This window comes from Vigna umbellata, chromosome 9 (genome assembly GCF_029865625.1).
Source record: "Vigna umbellata cultivar VRB3 chromosome 9, Vumbellata_1.0, whole genome shotgun sequence".
In the NCBI taxonomy this organism is placed as follows: domain Eukaryota; kingdom Viridiplantae; phylum Streptophyta; class Magnoliopsida; order Fabales; family Fabaceae; genus Vigna; species Vigna umbellata.
This window is the reverse complement of record NC_142173.1, coordinates 48,629,467-48,650,516: the sequence shown is the minus strand read 5'-3', so window position 1 is coordinate 48,650,516 and position 21,050 is coordinate 48,629,467. Positions and strand designations below refer to the sequence as shown.

Genomic DNA, 21,050 nt, shown 5'->3' with positions numbered 1-21,050 from the left:
TATATCTTTGGAGAAATTAAAATTATTTTTAAGGATTTGAATAAATTGTTCAATACAATTAATATCAACATTTTGTTAATATATTTTGTAACTATAATAAATTTATAAACTTATTTAGTAATAAAAAAAAAATCAAATATTGTTTTGAAGTAATTATTTTACTGAGTTTATAATAAAATCAAATTATTAACTTAATTGTATAAAACATATATGCTTAAGAAAAAAATTGTTGTCATATTTTGTTTATAATAATTAATTGGTAAATATTTTGGTGTAATGATAAGTTATTGTTAAATAAGTACTCATTGCTTCGCTACTATTGCTCATGTTTAAATACTCCTTTCCATTAGTTTTCAATTATATAAACAACATTCGTAAGATTATATTACTTTCAAGGTAAAATTACTTTCAGAATGTAACATAAAGAAGATAATCACATTATACAGTAAACTTAAATTAATTGCATTTTCATCACGAAATAATTTTCATTACTGCATAAAAGTTAGACTACGGTAAAATTAATGTTAAAGAAAAATCGATTTCCAAAGAAATAAGTTGGGGCAATCTACAGTTGAAATGATAACTTGAAAATGATTTTAAAAACTCTTGAAATGAAAAAAAGAAGCACTTTTTAGGTGTTTAATAATTGGTGTTTTGTCAAGGAATAATATATATATATATTCTGTGAACATCTTGGAAATACCCTACCAACCATCAGAGTCCATTTGGTTAAGATTTTTTAAGAACACTGAACCAAATCAAATACTAAACATTTGGTTTTAATTACTCATAAACTAAAACAAATAAAATTGAAAATAATATGTATAAAAACTGAAGAATGACTTTTGCATATAAAGACTGAAAAGGTAAATTCTGTTTAACTACATACCAAGAGAATAATTTGCCCTATTTTTACATCAATTTCATTCAATGCAAGAATATAATCCAAACACAGGAACTGTAGCAGCCAGTCCACAGTCCTGCACCTGTGATTTTAGAGAAAACCAGAAAGGCTGAGTCAAAATAAAACAAATATCTCAAAAGAAACTTGAGATGGAGATTTCATAGTCCACTTAAACATTGGCATTACAAAAAGGCCAAAATTCATGCTTGAAAAACCAAATCACCTCAAAACTCAATGGTTTATTTTAAGATTACAAAGCAACAACAAAAAAAAAATGAGGTGAAACTGTAACTAGTGTTGGAGCTCTAGCTAGACAAAAGAAGTACTCTAAGGAAACAGAGGCAGGTAATGAAGTCCCAGATTTTCTGGAAATCCCATTATCAAGTTAAGGTTTTGTAAAGCTTGACCTGAAGCTCCCTTCACTAAATTATCAATCTGCAACAACACATCAAAATAGTCATGCCAACTATAATATCATAATACCTTAAATGCATAAAATGTTAGCTAAAGTAAAGTGTATATAAGAGGGAAAAAAGCTTATAACATACAACAGATATAATTATTGCTCTTCCAGGAATTCGATCCGGAAAAACATTGATTAAACAGTAATTAGTCCCCTTCACACTGTGAGTTCGAGGAATGGCTCCATTTTCCAACACCACAACAAATTCTTCTTCCTGAATCACCAAATAAAAGAGAAGTTGAGAAAGGGACAAAACGTGAAATTCAAACATGAACCAAAGTAGACTAAAAAAGCTATGAACTACGAATCAAGATAGCCCTTTCCACAGACCCACAAACCAAGGCAGGATAAAGCCTTGAAGGTTAAAGAGACTCTTCTATGATGAAGAGAGTAGAATGATGAAAACATTTTCCACAACAATGAAGAATGACCATTAAGTACCATTTTCAGACCTGCGTTCTTCGTATTTATTGGCATATATACAATTCATACATTACAATTTTGTAAAGTAGTGGTAATGGAATCTATAGTGAGGAGGTGACAAGCATTGACAAAAGTTTAAACCTGATATGAGAGCTTCAGTTGTCGGTGCAGGTCCTCAGTTCTCACTCCTTGAGCCATTTCCACATAAATAGTTGATTGCATTCCACGACTCTGATAAATGGCAAAGTAGAATTTTGTTAATTTACTTAAAAGCAAGAAAATATATCACAACTCTAGGCGCTACCTACCATTGGAATTAGGTGTGGTGTAAAACTAACGGTTACTTTTGAACCTGCAGCATCAGCAAGTCCTTGTTCTATTTCAGGAACTGCATACAATAACATATGATTATTAGATCTATTCAAATTCAGATGCCATTTGTTGCTACTAGATAAAATTCCTAGCTAAGTAGACATATATAACAAAAATAGGATAAGAACTTAGTAGCCGACAATCAAGTTATGATTAATTTTTGTTATGATGCCCCGTAAGGCCCCAACTAGCCAATCCCCACATCTCCTTTTTCCTAATGGAGGAGAGAACCATGCTAATTAGCAGAAATCACTCTCGGCTCTTCTTGACACTGGTGTGCTTACCGGAGGTAGCTCATTGTGAATTGTTTAAATTGGAAATCTAAATTTATACATTCAAAATCATCTATAAAAAAAGCTTTTCAAATATAGCTATCTGAACATATTGTTGTCGAATACAAAAATAAATCTAATCCATTCATCTAAGTCCAAAGTGAAAAGAGGAATTAATATATTTAACACATTTCACTCCCTGGTCATCATCATCCAAAAAGACACTCTAGATAAATTCTACAATATAAGATACGAGAATAAATGAAAATAATCTCAACAATACATATACAATCTAGATAATCCTAATTATATATGAACTACTACTTATTGCTATAATTACAATAGAAACTTATACCATAAATTTCGAACTTCTAAAATAAATTAGCATATCTTCCCTCATTAGTGCAGTGATGGAGCCGTGTTAGACTTGTTTCGGAGATGAAAAAATGTTTTCTGAAGATGACAATTTAACAGATTGACTAATTTGTGTTGTACAAGTGTCGTACACGTGTTAGTGTCGGATACACGTGTTAGTGTCGGATACACGCAGGATACAGGGACACACAATTGAAGAGGCATGTTTGAGCTTTATTGGTAAACTGTATTATTGCTTCTGCCTTTACTGGTTATTGTACTATTGCATACCTCTTACAACAAACTAATCACTCAATACTTCATTGTCACAGACAAAAGTTTAACGAGATAACATAGGGTTTTTATTAGTTAGGCTGGAGTTGTAGGATTAGAAATACGCAAATCTAACTATAACAAGCAAACTAAACTTACCATGGCGATGACGGGTAACACCATAAGAATTGAGACCTTCAGTTACTTCAGTGAACAATAAATTTTCTTTGGCACTACGCCCTGCAACAAGAATCAAGTAATAGAACCGCATATAAATGAGAACTTAAGGCTGAGAATATTTTTGTGGAATAATTGCAATAAAATACAAAAGAGATGAATCAAAATTCTAACCTGCTCCACTGACACCAGATTTAGCATCAATGATAATATTTTTAATCTCAACTAGACCAGCCTGAAAAACAAAGAAAACTCAGAAAGAAAGAATAAACTTAAAGTTAAAGGGGTTTTGAAACACTTCAAGCATGATAAAAATCAATAAATACAGAAAATTCAGTTTTTAAAACAGGAAGCATTAAGCTGAGCATAAAATGCTTCCACCCCTGAATAAGCTGAGCCTACTCTTGATTTGACATCTTGAGTAGTCCAATCAAGTCAAAGTAGAAAAACTTGATAAACGACAAGTGGACGTCCAAAAGAAGAATTCATATATATTAATGGTCTATATATAATTCATGCTATTGAATAAATGTCAATATGCACATTTTTTTAATTGATAAAACAATAAATTTATTCAGAGAAAGGGATAAAAGTACAAAAGGTTGAAGGATAAGAAATTCACCAGGAGGAAAAATAAAAGGGGTAAAAGAAAAAAAAAAGGAGCTCCTAAAATCTAGTCATTATAAGAGAGCTATCCAGTTCCTCCGCATATCTGAAAAATAGCTTAAAAAGACCATGAACTAAGCACCATAGAAATATTCTTAAAGTGAACGGTACCTATCAAGCTTAACATCCTAGACCATAAATTTCAAGCCACAAGGCAAAGAAAAGACTAGTAGATACATCTCAAAAGAAAATCCTTAGAGCACAAATTTATACTATTATTTGCATTTTAATGAGACAGTCTTTTCTTGAATGGAAAATTCACTTATTCAAAATATGCATTGTACACTGTAAAGTAAACATCCTGACCTTTATCAGTGGGACAACGGGAAGTTGAACAGAAGTTGGATAACATCCAGGATTGGCAACTAGACGTGCATTCTTTATTTCCTGCCTTAAAACCTCTGTCAATCCATATACAGCTTCTTTCTGGATAGAAATAACTAGATTAATTCAGGCATTAAAACAAAATTACAAAACAAGAAAGAGGTTTCAACCTGAGACTCAATCTTCTCATATATTATATACATGAACACTTGGAAAGAAATAAATGTTGACAGGTCAAATTCATAAATAGAAGGCATTGTACTTCATAAAATATATTCATTTTGAAATTATAACTTATAAGGGGTTCAACAGTTTGCTAAGCCAAGTTCAATGAAATGAAAGACAGCATAGAAGCCTATAGTATAAGTTGATAATGTGCTATACTGATCTAGAAAACAGATGGTAGAACTAGATAGTTTAGACCCTTCTGTAATAAAAAAGGACAAGAGTTCCACCTGTAAATCTGGTGCTCTGTGTGGCTGACCATACCACTCTTCATATTCAGAAAGATCTTTTAGTCGAAAATCCTACAAAATCCCTCTCGTTTACAAGTTTGATATTAAGCAAAGCTTTGTTCATAATGCTTTGTTTTTCTAAAAAAAACCAGAGAGAACAGTAATTTAAAACATACTGCTGAAAGATCAACAATCTTCAAGTGATTGGGCAGGCCTTTAATTATTTCCTGTTAACAAGAAGATAATCTAAGGAATAATTTTAAACACTATACTTTATCCAGTGCTCTTTTGGCCAATACGGAAATTACAATGTCAAAAGACATAATAAAGAACCTGAGTAGTCCCATGAGGCAAACAACAGAATACAGCATCCACATCAGAAAAGTCCGCATCCTTTACTGCAATCAAATCTGGCAAGTCCTGTAAAAATGGGTTAAGTTTAAATTATGTAATTTACATAACAATACATCAACATGCATATTTCAAATCACGCCCAGAGGATTGTTCAAGAAAATGATGATTATGAATAACAACAACCTCCATGATCATCATAAAAAAGGTATGCTAATCTCAATTAGAAGAAGAAAAACAGATAGCTCACAACACCTTCCATAAAAAATAACAAAAAAATATCTCTTTAAAGATATCATCATTCCTAAAACCAGCCATACCCGAGTGCTCAGATGTGGGAATACAGAAGAGATTGGCTGCCCAGCTTTCCTATCGGCAGTCATCAGTGCAATCCCAAATTGTGGATGATTTGCCAAGAGTCGCAAAACCTGACCAAAAAAATCTTCACAATCTCACAAAAGAATAACACCAGATCAAAACTGACACTGACATCAACTTGCTTTGTTGAGTACATGTAAAGTGGTAGTGCAGCAATTTGGAACGAAAGTCACTTCACAGTTTACACTTAAGTTGCATATACTAAGCACAAGCAGAAAAAACAGAATAAATTAATTATCACTAAGGTTTAAAATTGTGATCACAGTTACGTCAAGATCATTGATATTGCGGGAAATTGCCACCACAATGCAGCTGATGTAGTAGCAATTGTTGTTGCAGTGATCCGAGAAACCTTGACATTGTGAAAAAAAATCATTTTTTTAAATCCTTGATTATACCCATCTCACTCTAAGCCATAACTTCTGTTGAAAATCACTGTTACTTGTTTTATTTATTTATTTATTAATTTTCCATGTTTCAACCTCTCCTCACACTAAACCAAACACACTTCGAACCACTTTGTGTCATGCAGGCTCACCTCAGAACCAGTGTAGCCACTAGCTCCAAGAACACCAACACGAGCCGCATTTTGTGAAGATGGATTCCCATTCTTGCTGGAACACTTCACAAGTAGCTTCTTATCTTGTTGCTTTCTGCCCCTTCCAAACTCCTGAACAGCACCAACAACATTAACACTGAGAATCAAACACATTTAACCACAACAGTAACAACATAAACTCAGAGAATCAAACACATTTACCCACGAAAGAAAAAGTGACAGAATCAAAAGAAAATTGTACTCCGCATTCTAATAAATACAAACTAAACATTGTACGGTAACAAAGACAACATTTTACAGAACAAAAAACAAAAATAAAATAAAAAGGGTACCTTGGGGCTGTTCCAAGAATGGCCAGTGTAAAAACAAAGGGAACTGGAAGAGACTGCGCTCATTCTCTCTAGACAGCCAAGAACCTAACAAGGGTGCGGGATCAGAGAATTGGGTGTTCACAATTTGTGAAACTGCGAATTTCTTCCTTCTTCTTACATTCGGGTCGGGCCGAATACAGCCTTGGGTTTAACTTTACTATGTAGTAGAGCTTAAAGTACGCAAAACTGACAACATCTAGCTAGTGAAAAGAATTCTAATCAAATTGAATTGGATTTTATTTTGGTGTTTATTTAAGAATAATTATTCTTGTAAAACTTTATTGCTTCAATATTATAAAAATTTAAACAACGGAAAATAAATAAAATTATAAACTTAAAATAAATAGCTTTTATGAAGTATTCTTTATACCTGTTACGTCAATAAATCATTTAAAAGAACATGTTTCATGAGTTTATAAATTTTTTATCACAATCTAATAAATTATTTAAATAGTCAATTATTACAATGTGAATGTATTTATTAGTTTATTTCTCATCATAATATAACCATATGTAAAGGGCATATAAAATAATATAAAATAATAAAGTAAGAAAATTTATTTCATTTTTTTAGTTACCATTAATTGAAAACATGTAATTTTTAGTTTTTTTTTAAAAAAAATGAATTTATTTATCGGAACGAAATTAGATGTAAACAATATCCTTTATACAACATACTATTAATATAACATGGATAAAAATGCACATTACAAATCATTATATATCAACATACCTTCACTATAATCATAAATATTAATCATCTTATTCTCATTGAGTGCTTCTTACTTCAGCTCATCAATTGAGTGTTAATTGTTTAAGCTTTCTAGCCAATGCTTGAATGACAACCACTAGTTGAAAATAATAAAATAAGTTGTTTTTGGAGGCGTGATTGTTCATCCCACACTAGCATAATCATATGTCATACATTGTCACAAGTTTAGGATATATGTATGCCACTTTTGTCATTCCTCTTAGACATTTAACATATTCTTTGAGCTACAAATCATATTACTTGAGTGTCTTGTTCAACACTTACACTATGTTCACCTGAGATTAATACATTGTTGAAGAGTATTTGCATAAACAGATTTGTAGTGGTTATTGTGTTCGCATTGATAAATTTAGAAGCGAAGAGAGGCAATGATTTGAGGGATTGGTTGATTTTTCATTCCTCGTAGATAAGCTCAGATTTGAGGCTATATAAGTGCAAAAATCCTATTTGTCCTAAAAGAAAACCAAAATGTCATGATAATTAAATTGAATAGGGAATCAATTTTAACTCTCTCGTTTGTTTCGTGAATCAGAGTTTGAAGTTGAACTAGGAACCCACGAATTTGATCTTGAAGATGAATTAAGAACTTAGGAAAATGGAGAGGACCTTGAGGTTGAAGACGAACTATGAACTCCTTGTAATCGATTCCATGGTACAAGTTGAACGAGGTGGAATCAATTCCATAAGGCTTTGTTGGACTACATAACCGATTACGTTGAGACTGTAACCGATTCCACGAGGTTCAATTAATTGTTATTTGAATAAATGTTCGAACACTTAGAACATTTTAAATGTTTTTTCCTCCCATGTTATTAGTCATTTGTTAATCTGAAGCAAATAATGATTTGGTGACGAAGAATAACAAATAATAATTAACACAAGTTAATAAGATTAGAAGACATAACGCAAGTCAAATTTGTATTATTTAAACAAAAAAAATTCAGTTTCCTAAAAAAAATATTGCATTAGTTTTTTAATTATTTTTTTATTATATTATTTAAAATTATTTTTAACAAAAAAAATGTGTTAATCATAAATATCATTTTATATTACTTTTATCACTAAGAGCAATTTAATAATCTTTAATTGTTATTCATTAAAATATTTTTTTAATCTATCACATCAGTCAAATCTCACAAAAAACTTTCACGAACTTTATTTTTAAATCTACTTTAAATCACCTCTAATCCCTTTAAAAAAACAATACACAGTTTACTTTCAAATTCTCTCAAATCCATTTATTTCCTCTCTCACATCATCTCCTTCAAGTAAACACATTTTTAAGATGAGAAAATCATCTTAATCTCTCTCTTTCTCACATTACAAATCATCACTTGAAATATACACCAAACAATTACCAATAACTTGAACAACTTAAGGTAATTAATTAGTATAATAATAACATATTATTTGGTCCTTACCTAAGCGCAAGCAATACCAACATAGTCCAAACGCATGTTTTTCACAACATTCCAACTTTTACAACGTTTGCTTCTATCAACTTCATTCATAAGATTGATACCATGCATATAAAACAAAGATAGCAATCCAACTTCTTATGATTGAGAAAATGTCAAATTCCCTATAATCCATACATTTTCTAAGCAACCATCATTTTGCACACACGACCTATTATAGTTCCCCATTAATAAATGTCAAACAACTATAATTTCTTTTTCTTTTAATATTTTTAAAGAAAATTATTAACACTTAAGAGTAATCTTATATAATAATACAAGTTATTTATTATGATTATAATATTCAAAATATTTTCTATTATAATGTCTTGTCATTTTTACGAATATTTATTTGTTATAAAATTTGATTTGTATAAAATAAATCAAAATATTCAAAATATTTGTTTGTTGGCAATATTATTCGTAGCCGTTTGAGTGTCACATTATTTATAAGAAACACATATTCAATTTTAACAATAAAGAATTTTACAAAAACTTTGATCAACTCACAATTATATATATATATATATATATATATGTTATATTATATTGTGTTTTTAAATAATTGTTATTTAAAAATTTGTTTAATGTTATTAATTTGTATTCTTAACATGAAGGAATTCTTTCTTGTATGAAAAACTCTTTTAAGTCGAAGACTAAATGTACCACTTAATATTTTTTGATAAATTTCGTTAAAATTTGATTTGTTCATCAGTAAGGAAAAATGAAAAAAAAAAAAGAGTAGATGAACTTTGGCTTCTGAAATTGAATTTATGCTGCTTATAAAAACAATACATTGTCACAATCGATGGACAAAGTTCCTTTAGGATCCTGATTACAACATTATTGAAAAATATCTAATTAATCTTGAAATCGTATATTTGAATGTTTTCTACATTAAGATTGACGAAATTACTACGTTTCCTTGTAAGAAAGAACTTGCCCCAATTGTAGGGCCTATATTTGGGAGGGTTTTGGTTATTTAGCAGCTCTTCCAAAGGCTGCACCATGGTGTAATGTGCAGGGGTGAGAAAGAATGGATATGAGAGCCTTTCCTTCTCACTATTCAATATAACTCTATGCTCAACACTCTCATAAGTTTCATTGCTCCAAACCTGCAAAATAATAATTATAATTAATATATAATTTTCATCAACATGTCAAAACTTGTACCGTATGATCAGACGGTTATATGATAAAACTGACAAAACAAAATCACCAGAGGACCCGATCAACTAAGCAGTCTATAAGCTGCAAGTCAAAAGATAAGCCGTCCATCAACTGAGCGGCCGAGAAGGAGAGAAAGCTGAGTGGACGTGCCTTATCATCCTTAAATATAATTTCAAATCAAAATTACGAGATAAATGTTGCTTAGTAAGTTTTGGACCATAAGTCGTGATTAAGGTTTTACAAGAGGCTTGTCTCAAAAGCTATAAATAGAAGTCAAAGGTAAGAAAATAGGTAGATTCATTTATTATGAATTTAAAACTTTATTATAACTGACTTGAGCGTCAGAGTGCCTTTAACCGGTCCCGGACAGTTTGAAACGCAAATAATGAAAGATTTGGATTAAGACAATCAAAATTATCTAAAATAACGTGTAAAGACATGTTTTGTAGAAATCCTCAACTTTACACATCCGAAACAAAACTAATTCTCGATCTAATGAAAAATAATTTTACAAAATAATTTCAAGAAAAAAAATGAACTCAAGCATTATTAATTTATCTACAAATATTTAGTTTCAATTTTAAAATATGTGTTATTGGGATTAAAACTAGAAAGGAGAGTACCTCGATTACAGCTCCAACATTGATGATATAAGCATTAGGGGCTGGTATGACCCTAACCCATTGGCCATCAGATTTTCTCTTTACTTCCAAGCCACAAACATCATCTTGAGCAAGCACTGTCAAAGCACCACTATCCTTGTGACGACCACATCCCAAAACAAGGTGAGGTGAAGGACAAGGTGGATAAAAATTCAACCTTATCCAACTTGTCTGGTCTTTGAAGAAACCATGAAAACGTTTCGGTGCCAAACCTAAGCTCAATGCAATAAGCTCCATGAGCTTCAGCGCCAGCTCTTCCATCTCCTTACCATACTCTTCCAATGCCTCTCTGCACAACAAAAACCTTACCATCTTACTACAACTTCTAATATATACAATGGTTTGGGTTTTGTTATTTCAAATATCTTCTCTAAAAACTCATATTTGTCACACCAGTATTACTATGTGATACTTAATTACTGATGAATTTTTTGTTTGTAATCATAATTTTTTTATCAATAAATTTTAAAAATAAATTTGACTATACACTGTCTATTTTAAATCTTCTAATTAATATAATTATACATACGCAAGGGAGAGTAACATGCACGATAAATAATTAAATAAACACTTGTCGATACTCTAATTTTAGTATTTTCTTTTTCGTAGCATTGTATAAAATTATATATACATAATGCATTAGTTTATTACATTTGGAGTCTTAACAAATTGATATTCAGAATTTCCAAAACTTCTTACTTCTTAAAAAGGAATAAAAGTAATTTCATACGAAAGGTGAGTCCAAAATGACATAAATGAGCTTAATCCTATTTGTTTTAGATATCTCACTTAAAATAAACTTTGCTATATTTTGAAAACGTAGGTGTGTTTGATATTATTGAGAAATAGTATCCACTCTTTCCTTTAATGCGATTCTCACTGTTTTTTTTTTCTTTTAAATTTTCACTCATAACAAATAATATCTAACTATATATCGAATCAAAATTTATCTAAATTATGACAATTTCACATTATAATACTTTTTTACCCCTTTCAACAGTCCTGTTCATATATTATAGAATAGGCTTTTGATAGGTTTTATCTAATATTTAATGAATTTATTCAATGTAATGTCTCAATTTTATTTTTGTCTTTAATTTAATTTTTATTTTATTTAAATCACTTTTGATAAATTAACAGATTTCGTTTGAAAGATAAATCATATGTCATTTATTTTTTCTATTTGTATTCACCACACAAAATTGTAAAGTGATTCAGGCATAATACTATGTTGACTCCTTTTGAATAAAACAGAAACTAAATTTAAGACAAAAAAAAATTGAGAGATCGCATTTAATAAATTCCTCAAAATATATAAAAAGAAAAAGCCTATTAAATCTATCGAATATATGATTTTCATACAACAATAAATTTGCTTTCTTTTCTCACCACAGATGAAAGTTGATCATGAAAGATTATATGAGGCTTTAAACTTTGATCACCTAAACAGAACTATAGGTTTTAACTCATCCTTTAAACTTTTTAAATATAAATTTTCAGTATTATCTTTATGTTATGTTCTCAAAAGATAGTAATTAATTTTAATATTTTAAAATATATTAAAAACATTTTTAATAGATATAATTAAAAATCAATTAATATATTAGAAAGATACCTTGCATAAACTATAAGTGATTAGGAAGATTAAAATACCTTAAATGTGGTGGGTATTGGGGCCACCTGTTATACCAATGAGTGATTGTGAGATCATGAGGATCAGGTGAAGCAGGAACCAAGGTAGGTTCTTCTACAGTGTAATCAAATACTTCTTTCCAATCTCTAACATTTCTGGTAAGCTCAGAGTCAAAGTAGCCTATAACATGCACAGCATCTCTTCTCACTTCATTCTTCTGCTCCTTGCTCTGCTGAAAGAACTTCCTTGCTTCTTCTTCCATCTTCTGCCTGCTCTCAACTGAGCTTCCATGGTTGATCACTTGGAAGAATCCCCACTCTCTGCATGCACTGCCTATTTGCCTCACAACCTCTTCAAAACAAGGCTCAGAAGAAGATCCGCACACCAAAGGGGAGAGGTCTATCACAGGGATTCCCTCTTCAATCATACAAACCTTTGGCCTGTTCTCTTCTGTTTGAATGAAAGCTTCGTCTATCTCTCCCATGCCCTTTCGCTGAGAATATCAGTTATTGCAATTGAAAGGTGTGGAAGAGGAGTTCGAAATATCGAATCTATATCTGTTCGGGTTATTTATAAATATACATTTCCGACAATGTTTGACTTGTTTTTTTGTTTGTATCTGGTGGTTGAATGAGATAACATAAATTATTTCACCAGGCCTAAGAACTAGTCCAGATTCATGACCTATGAAATATGATTTTTTTAAGAGTAATGGCAGGTAACACTTTTATATTCATGATAAAATAATTATAAAGAAGTAAACTTTTATATATATATTTTTTAAATAAAAAAGAATAATATTAAATGAATGTAAAAATTATATGTGTTAAAAGTATTATTTTTCTTTTTAAGATTATCTCAACATATTTGATATGTATATAATATTATCTATTTAAAGTGTATAACAATTTTTCCTATTATCATTTAGTGTGTACATACAAGAATAATGTAATTCTTCTAAATAAATTGGTTTACACATATAAACTATATTTAAACCGTCAAATAAAAACGACAATAAAGATTTATTGAAAGAATCTACATAATTCGGAGGCAATTTCTTCTTTCATTTTCTTACTAGACTTCCATACACTGAGAAAAAATATTCAAAATCTCCATAGTTTATTACAAAGATTTTGGATTAATATTTTTTGAATTGTATGATTAAAAAATTGAAAAGTTAGGTATATTGTACTGTAGATTTTATAAATAAAATACATTAATTATGTATCATATAATTTAAGACATATTTTCAAATTATATAATCAAAAATATATTTAAATTTTTTTAATTTAAAATTAATTAAGTTTTACTTTCAGAATGGTCAAATTTTTTGAATTGTATAACATGAATTCATTTTTTTACTTCTAGACCTTTATAAAGTAGAAATATAATTTAAATACATAATTATTTTTTCTTTCTAAATTTTATAATGTAAAAATATATTTAAAATTAATTTCTTGTTTTATTTTTCAATCTATAAATACATCACAGAAAGTGTTTGAGTTCCGAAATTTACATGTGTAGTACCACTGCATATTGTAGGAACGATAAAGTCCAGGAGCCAATATGCCAACCAGTCCAAAATGAAACGGATCGGGTACAAAATTTTAATGAGTGTTTCATCCTGTACCTCCAAACATTTCATCCTGCACCTCCAATTTCCTAAAATACCCCTAATTAATAAGTGATTTAAAAGTTTAATTTTTTGATTAGTAAGAATTTTTGTGCCCCATTGACTCTACCTCCATTTTCCTCCAATCACCAAACATGCATTCCTGCTACACCTGTGCATCCCTTCACTCCTGCACCCCCTACACCCGAGCATCCCTCCACCCCGTTTCATCTCTATAAAAAAACACTACAGCAGTGTACCTTTGAACCTCTTTCATAATATTTTTCCTAGAGTTTTTTATTTTGCAGCTTGTATTTGTGAGTGAGTGTTGTCTAGAAAGATTGTCCGAGTACAACTTAAAGTGGTTTAGTTGCTGTGGTGGTGCACTTGCAGCGTGTTAGCTCATTTTTCTCTGCGTTCCTGCTGAAGAGAGGTTAGTGTTGTTTTTTAATTTGTGTGCATATACTTGTTTGGTTGCATACAGAGAGTATTTTATTTTTGTTAATCTGGTTGCATGAAAAAACTGAAATTGAACTGGAGACAATGTAGGGGTGTCGGATGTGGACATCCGATTAGGAAGCTTCGGATTTAGATATCCGACTTTTATTCATGCCTCCAAACATTGTATACTTATTATATTAGTTTTAATTTTTTTAATACTTCTTATATTAGTTTAATATTTTTTTATGATTTTATATAATTTCTAATTAATATAAAATAATTTTATGAATGTATTAAAATAAATAAAACTAATTTTTAATAAAAAACCTGAAAATGAAAGTACTAATCGGATGTGGATATCCGAAAGCAACGTAATCGGATTTGGATAGCCGATTGTAACCTACTCGGACGTGGAAGTCCGACTACTATTTACTAATTTATATAAAAGTTTAATAATATTTATTATTTATTTATTTTATTAGTTTGTAATTATTTTTAAAATTATTTACTAAGTTTATAATGTAATTATATAAAAATATAAAATAATTTCAATAAATTTATTAAAATTAATAAAAATTATTTGAAAGAAAGACAACCTTAATACCTATCGAATATAAAAAACTGGATTTATAGAAATCAGAGATCCGATGGTGAAATATCATAATATGATGAATGTTTAATATATGTTATATGTAAAACTTTAATTATATTACTGTTTGAATTATTTTATTAGTATTTTATTAGTTTATAATTATTTTTTCATGTAATTTTATTAATATTATTTAACTAGGTTTGTTGTATAAATTTTTTTATAAAACTAGTTAACTTCATTTCTATAATTATTAATTTTTGTTAATATAAAAAATGAATTTTAAATATTTAATTTTTATAATTTTTTAGATAAAAAAATGTATATGAAAAATTTTAATAAATTTTTATTTAGTTTTAAGTTTAATTTGGCGTTCTTTTTTTAGTTGATTATATTGTTAATAAATTTATAACTGTGTAATGTATTGTATTAGTTTTTTATTTTATAATATAAATTTTGAATTTTTTATATTATTTTTTTTATTTGATTATAGGTGATTATAGTCTGATCCTGTGTGGCACTATGGAGAAATGAAATAGAAGATTGAGAATGAGACGAGAGAGAAAGTGGGAATAATATCTCTGCCAGAATCTTTAACTTTTAATTTTTTCTTTTAAAATATTAAATCCTCTTAATTATGAGTATTAATGATGGGTAATGTGAGTATTTTAAAAAACTTTGGAGGTGCAGGATGAAACACTTGGAGGTGCAGGATGAAACACTCATTTTTAATTCTATTCTAGAATAAAAAATAATCTAAAAATTTAAATTTTTATATGTTATATTTATTTAAAGATATAAATATATAATAATATTCATTTAATTTTAATTATTATTTATAATAGAATAATTTAATATGGTTAATATATGGTATATATATATATATATATATATATATATATATATATATATAAATTTTGAAAGTAACAAATTAAAAAAATAATAATAATTGGTCCTTTGATGAAGTTGATCTCTGACTTGTAATCTAATGAAATGTTTAGCCAAACTGAATCGCACCTGGTTTTGCCACTAAAACATAAGATTTTACTTTCTGCACCCCTTTTATCTTCCTGCATCCCATAAAACTTATCATCTCCAAACTACTCGTTATCATTATCTTTTTTTTTAAAATTTAATAGATTGGAAAAAGAAAAACTGAGAAAACAAGAATTGGTTGGAAATAGTAAAATTTCCATGAAATTCATGGACATGCAAATGCAAATTACATAGTCTCATTACAGTTTAGAAGTGGGAACACAGTACTAGAACACTGTGACATAATTCACATCCACTTCTTGCATGCACATGCTTTTATTTGGAAAGATGAAAATACAAGAACTTAAACACATGTTGAGAAGGCCATTCGAAAAGGCTAATTCATGATCCTGAAGTGCTGAATTTGGATATTCTCCACATCACGCTTCTTGAAATCACTGCGGTTTCTGTTAGCAAAGAACTTGCCATAGTTGTATTCTTTGAACTTTGCTGGATTTTCCTCACTAACAAGCTCCTCAGCAGGACTCACATTCACATGGTGAGCTGGGAAAAAGAAGAACGGAACTGAGAATCTTTCTCTGGTCGTGTTCACCACCACCCTGTGTTCCACACTCTCATACCTGTCATTGCTCCAAACCTTCAAAATCCACCTCAAACCATTGGTCAAAAACCATATGATTGAACAAATTCTCCAAAACATTTCATCTTCAATTGATAATCAAAGCCAAACCATGTAACAATGATTAACATACCTGAAGTATGTCTCCAACATTGATGATGTATGCATTTGGGCAGGGTCTAACTGGAATCCATTCTCCATCTGATTTTCTCTTGACTTGCAACCCTCCAACCTCATCTTGTGCAAGCACAGTCAAAGCACTGGAATCCTTGTGGTGACCAACACCAAGTGCCAGATCAGGAAAAGGGCATGGAGGGTAGTAATTCAGTCTCACCATGCTGAGTTGCTTCTTGAAGCAGCCGTGGAATTTGTCAGCAGCCAAACCCAAGCTTGATAAGATCCACCCCAACAACTTGTATGATAGCTTTTCCACTTCTCTAGCATACTCTTCCATTGTTTTCCTGATCAAACACATACCATAGTTAACATTTTCTTCTTTTCATGATCATTTACAAGATTAACACATAAAAGAACATGAATTAACATTACCTGAACTGGGGGGAGTGCTGGGGCCACTGGTTGGTGAGTGTTCTGAGATCTTTGTCATCTGGTTCGTAAGAGGATGGAACCTGTGCATTGTCTTCAACAAGGTAATCGAAGACCTCTTTCCAGTCTCTAACGTTCTTGGTGTGTTCTCCATCATGGTATCCCATTGCATTAACCTCATCTCTTTTCAGCTTTTCTTTTCTCCTCTGATTCCAACCCAAAGAACTTTTTGGCCTCAATCTCAACCTCTTTGTATAATTCAGAACGAACACCATGATTAACAGTTTGAAAGAACCCCCACTCCTCACAGGCCTTCCCAATCTCTGAGATGATCAACGATTCATCTCTGCTTCCTGAGAGATCAATCACTGGAATCTCACTCACTTCCACCACCTTCGGTACGGGACGGTGTTCTGTGGATTGTATGAAAGCTGGATCAAGATCAATGTTTCCCATGACTCTACTTTTTCTCTCCTTGATGCTACTTTTCTCATCAAACACATCCAATATATATATAGACCTTGTGACTAACCATGGAGTTGGTCCGTTTGTAAGAAAAAAACACAAATTTGATTTTGCTTTGCTTTTTGGTTTAATCTACAAATACAATGAATGTGGACATATGTTTTGTAGCATTCAATTACAGGGTGTGGACAAAATTATATGATCTGGTGGAACAGTCATTGCAATAAAATAATTCATTAAACAATTTGTAGATTACTCTCTGTTATTTTTTTCTTTTTATCATGTTTGTTTATTTAAAAAAAAAAACAGTTTCCTTCATATTTTTAGAATTATAATAACATTTTTTTATTATACTTAGTCATAATAATCATTTTTTAACATTTTAAACATATATTTATCTTTAATAAGAATATGAACAATGATATATATATATATATATATATATATATATATATATATATATATATATATATATGTATGTATATATACCTTTATTTTATCTACTTTATCTACATTTTGTATAATTTTTTTTATGACATAACTTATAAATGTGTTATTTTTACTCTTTTTTTATATTATATTATATGTTTAAGAATTTTTTTTCATGTTCATGAATATTTTTTATAAAAGTAATTACATTGGTTTTCTATTAATAAAAATAATATTTTGATTTAGCTCACATGATTCTTTAAAATAAAAAATATATATTTATTTAAGTAACTCAGGCATCCACAATAAAATATTATTTTTATTGTCACTCAATCAATAAAACATATGACCTTTTTCTTTCTTCTCTCTATTAACATTGGAAATTTAAAAGATTTTATAAGAGTAGGTTAAAACAAAAAAAAAAACTGACATACCCAATTACATGATCTTATCTTATAGTCTGTACATTTAACATTATAGGACCGTTACTTCTACAACGTTTGTTTGTTTGTTTGTTTGTAACGTAAACAAAGGAGAAAAGGATTAAATTCAAATTAGATAATTATATCAAATTGAGAGATTAAAAGTATATTTTAAATATTTAATCATTCAATTTGTATAATTATTTTTTTCTATGGTTTATACCACATTACTTACTGCATTTCAAATTTTGATAAATGTTATTAGCAAAATAGTTTGTATTATATAAAATTTTCCATATTTTTTTTTATCACATTCGCACTTGTCAAATAATTCATTGAATAATTTGCATAATATTAATCTTTTTTCCTAGTTTTCTGTATCTTAGTTTAGAAATGTTTTTTCTTATAATAATTTATAATATTATATATGTTTGTTTATATAGCTTAAGGATAATTTATTATTTTGTAATAATATAGGCATAAAACATGATTCATTGAATATTTTATTAATTTCTGTTGGGTAATTAATGAGTTTATAATAAGTGTTTAATTTTAGAATAATACAAAATAATTTAGTTAATGTTGTTTTAACTTCATGACAACAACTCAATGAGTGTTTAGTTTTTCAGTGGTTAATAAATATGTAATTAACTTGAAAACATTTTTACTCTTATTCTTTTTCTATATTAATTGTATATATATTTTTTAAGTAATATTTAAGTTTATAATACATTTTCTTACTGTATTTTTTAAGATCACATTACAATTTATTGTTAGACTTAAATTTTATTGTATAAAAGACAACAAGGCCTATTGTGATCTTTTTGGAATTTTGTTTAGAGAAATAGTTGAATAATATAGTTCTGTTGCGTAAAGCCAAAAGAAGAATATGTTAAAGAATTTGAAATGGACCACAATGTGACTGAATAAGGTTTTCACAAACAGACACATAAAACAGTGAGACTCGTGAGTATACAAAATTGAGTAAATTATAGGATTTGATTGTAAAACTATTAATATATGTTTCATCTTTACTTTCATCATTTCACTTATATTTTAATTTTATTTTAAGCCTAAAAACCATTATTGTAACATTTTCTGAGAAATTTAATTTTTTCCTTCTAATTAGAAGATGAAGAATTTTTTATGGCTATGAAATACTAAGATCTGTATTGCAAATAATTATTCGTGCACTGTTTTTTCTTCTTTTACGAATCCATGGACCACACAAATATATATTAAATGAAATAATATTTAGGAGAGGTTTGACTTAAGTTAATTAATGCTATTAAATGTTTTGAAAGAAAAAATATTTTTTTTCAAAATTAATATAAGTTGAAGTTAGAATTCATCATTTAATTTCATATTTGAAAAATTGAATTTACATTATTTAAGGAAGACTTAAATAATCAAAATTAATTTTATTTATAACCATTAGTATTATTTTTTATGACTTCATTATTAAGTAATATTTTACCAACTTATTCTAAGTGTAATTCAAGGTTGTTTATATAAATATAATAAAAAATCACTCTAATAAAATAGTAGTATAATTTTTTCTCTTACACATTTTTCTTCTTCTAATAAATTAAATACATGTCTAAATTATATAAATAAAGTTATTATAAGGGTAACAGAAAAAAAGTAATAAATGTTAAAAAAGAGAAAGAACAATTTAAAATCAAGAACAGAATAATAAACAAAATCTTTTTTTATCTGATTTTAATAACATTCATTTTCTTTTTTATTATTAATTAAAATAATATATATTTACAAAAGGATAAAATTATTTAATATTATGAACGATAAATATTTAATAAAAGTAAAAGTTATTGGAGAAATGAGTTATTGGAAAGCGAAATTAGAAATAGTATGGAAAGTATAAATGGTCCAGAGGTGTCAATACATAGCAGCAGACTCACATTCTCGTTGCATACTGTCACATTATTCCACGCACCTAGGAATGTGTATTAACTGAAAGAAAAAGAAAAAAATTTTAAAGTGAAAAGAATAAGTATTTAATTTAATAATAATATATGAAAATAAGAAAAAATTATTTAATTGTAAAATGATATTATTATTGATTAATATTAAATTTATTATTTATTTATACTTGTGTATTATTATTTTTATTATCACTATTATTTTTTATTAATGAACATTGTTTACTTTTGTATAATAATAAAACTTAAAAATATCATTATGTAAATTTATATAACTTGATTAATTATTTTTTATTATGTTTTATTACTAAACTTTATATTCAATTAAATTGAAATATTTTTATTATTTTGATCAAATAACTTTTTAATAAAATTGATTGTATAATTATTCAACTAAAAAATAAAGTACAATTTTCTAATTTACCTTCGAAAAAATATTTACATTTTACTTTTCAAAATATGTATTGGACATGTTTCCTTGTGATCTATGATGTATGTGTGTTTTGAACACTTGAGTTTTGTATATGATATGTTTCGATTCGACAATAATCGATTATCATTAGGATATGACTTTGAGTTTTGTCTTAGAAACAATCGATTATTGGGATGATAATCGATTATCCTTTCATGTGTAATGAATATGAATAATAGTGACGTGGAGTAATCTCAATAGGGATTCAAGTCATTTATCTCAAAAGTGTTTGATCTAAGAAAGGAGCATGGCATTTATAGGAAACCAAGTGCTCTAGCATGGCATTTATAGAAAACCAAGTGGCAAGCTACATGTGAAACTCAAGAAAAACATGCTCAAAATGTGGTAAGTGCAACAAGCTATGTGTTGGCAGACGAGGCAGTGCTGGGCAAGTAAATGGTTCGCTGAGTGCCTGTATGTGAAGCTGGATTCAGAAAGCTCCTGGCACATCAACGCTGGGCGGCCTGGGGTTTCCGCTAA

At 28.8% G+C, this 21,050-nt stretch overlaps 2 protein-coding genes and 1 pseudogene across 2 annotated transcripts; all 3 read right to left on the bottom strand.

The window, feature by feature from the left end:
- Positions 1–1,024: 1,024 nt before the first annotated feature.
- On the bottom strand, positions 1,025–6,535 carry LOC148193731 (putative N-acetyl-gamma-glutamyl-phosphate reductase, chloroplastic). Its single transcript, XM_088099020.1, has 13 exons — positions 6,304–6,535; positions 5,951–6,082; positions 5,355–5,462; positions 5,017–5,103; positions 4,860–4,910; positions 4,684–4,755; positions 4,211–4,330; positions 3,413–3,473; positions 3,221–3,301; positions 2,099–2,178; positions 1,932–2,021; positions 1,453–1,581; positions 1,025–1,339 (listed from the first exon to the last, which is right to left on the bottom strand). The coding sequence occupies exons 1-13, from the start codon at positions 6,364–6,366 to the stop codon at positions 1,232–1,234; spliced, it is 1,182 nt and encodes a 393-aa protein (XP_087955146.1). The 5' UTR covers positions 6,367–6,535; the 3' UTR covers positions 1,025–1,231.
- A 2,778-nt stretch (positions 6,536–9,313) lies between these two features.
- Positions 9,314–12,673, bottom strand: LOC124847008 (protein LATERAL BRANCHING OXIDOREDUCTASE 1-like). The gene is made up of 3 exons (XM_047324390.2): positions 12,057–12,673; positions 10,365–10,692; positions 9,314–9,686 (listed from the first exon to the last, which is right to left on the bottom strand). Exons 1-3 carry the CDS (start codon positions 12,518–12,520, stop codon positions 9,429–9,431), a joined length of 1,050 nt encoding a protein of 349 aa, XP_047180346.1. The 5' UTR covers positions 12,521–12,673; the 3' UTR covers positions 9,314–9,428.
- Positions 12,674–15,859: 3,186 nt separating this feature from the next.
- LOC148193730 (protein LATERAL BRANCHING OXIDOREDUCTASE 1-like) lies at positions 15,860–17,440 on the bottom strand (annotated as a pseudogene).
- Positions 17,441–21,050: the final 3,610 nt, after the last annotated feature.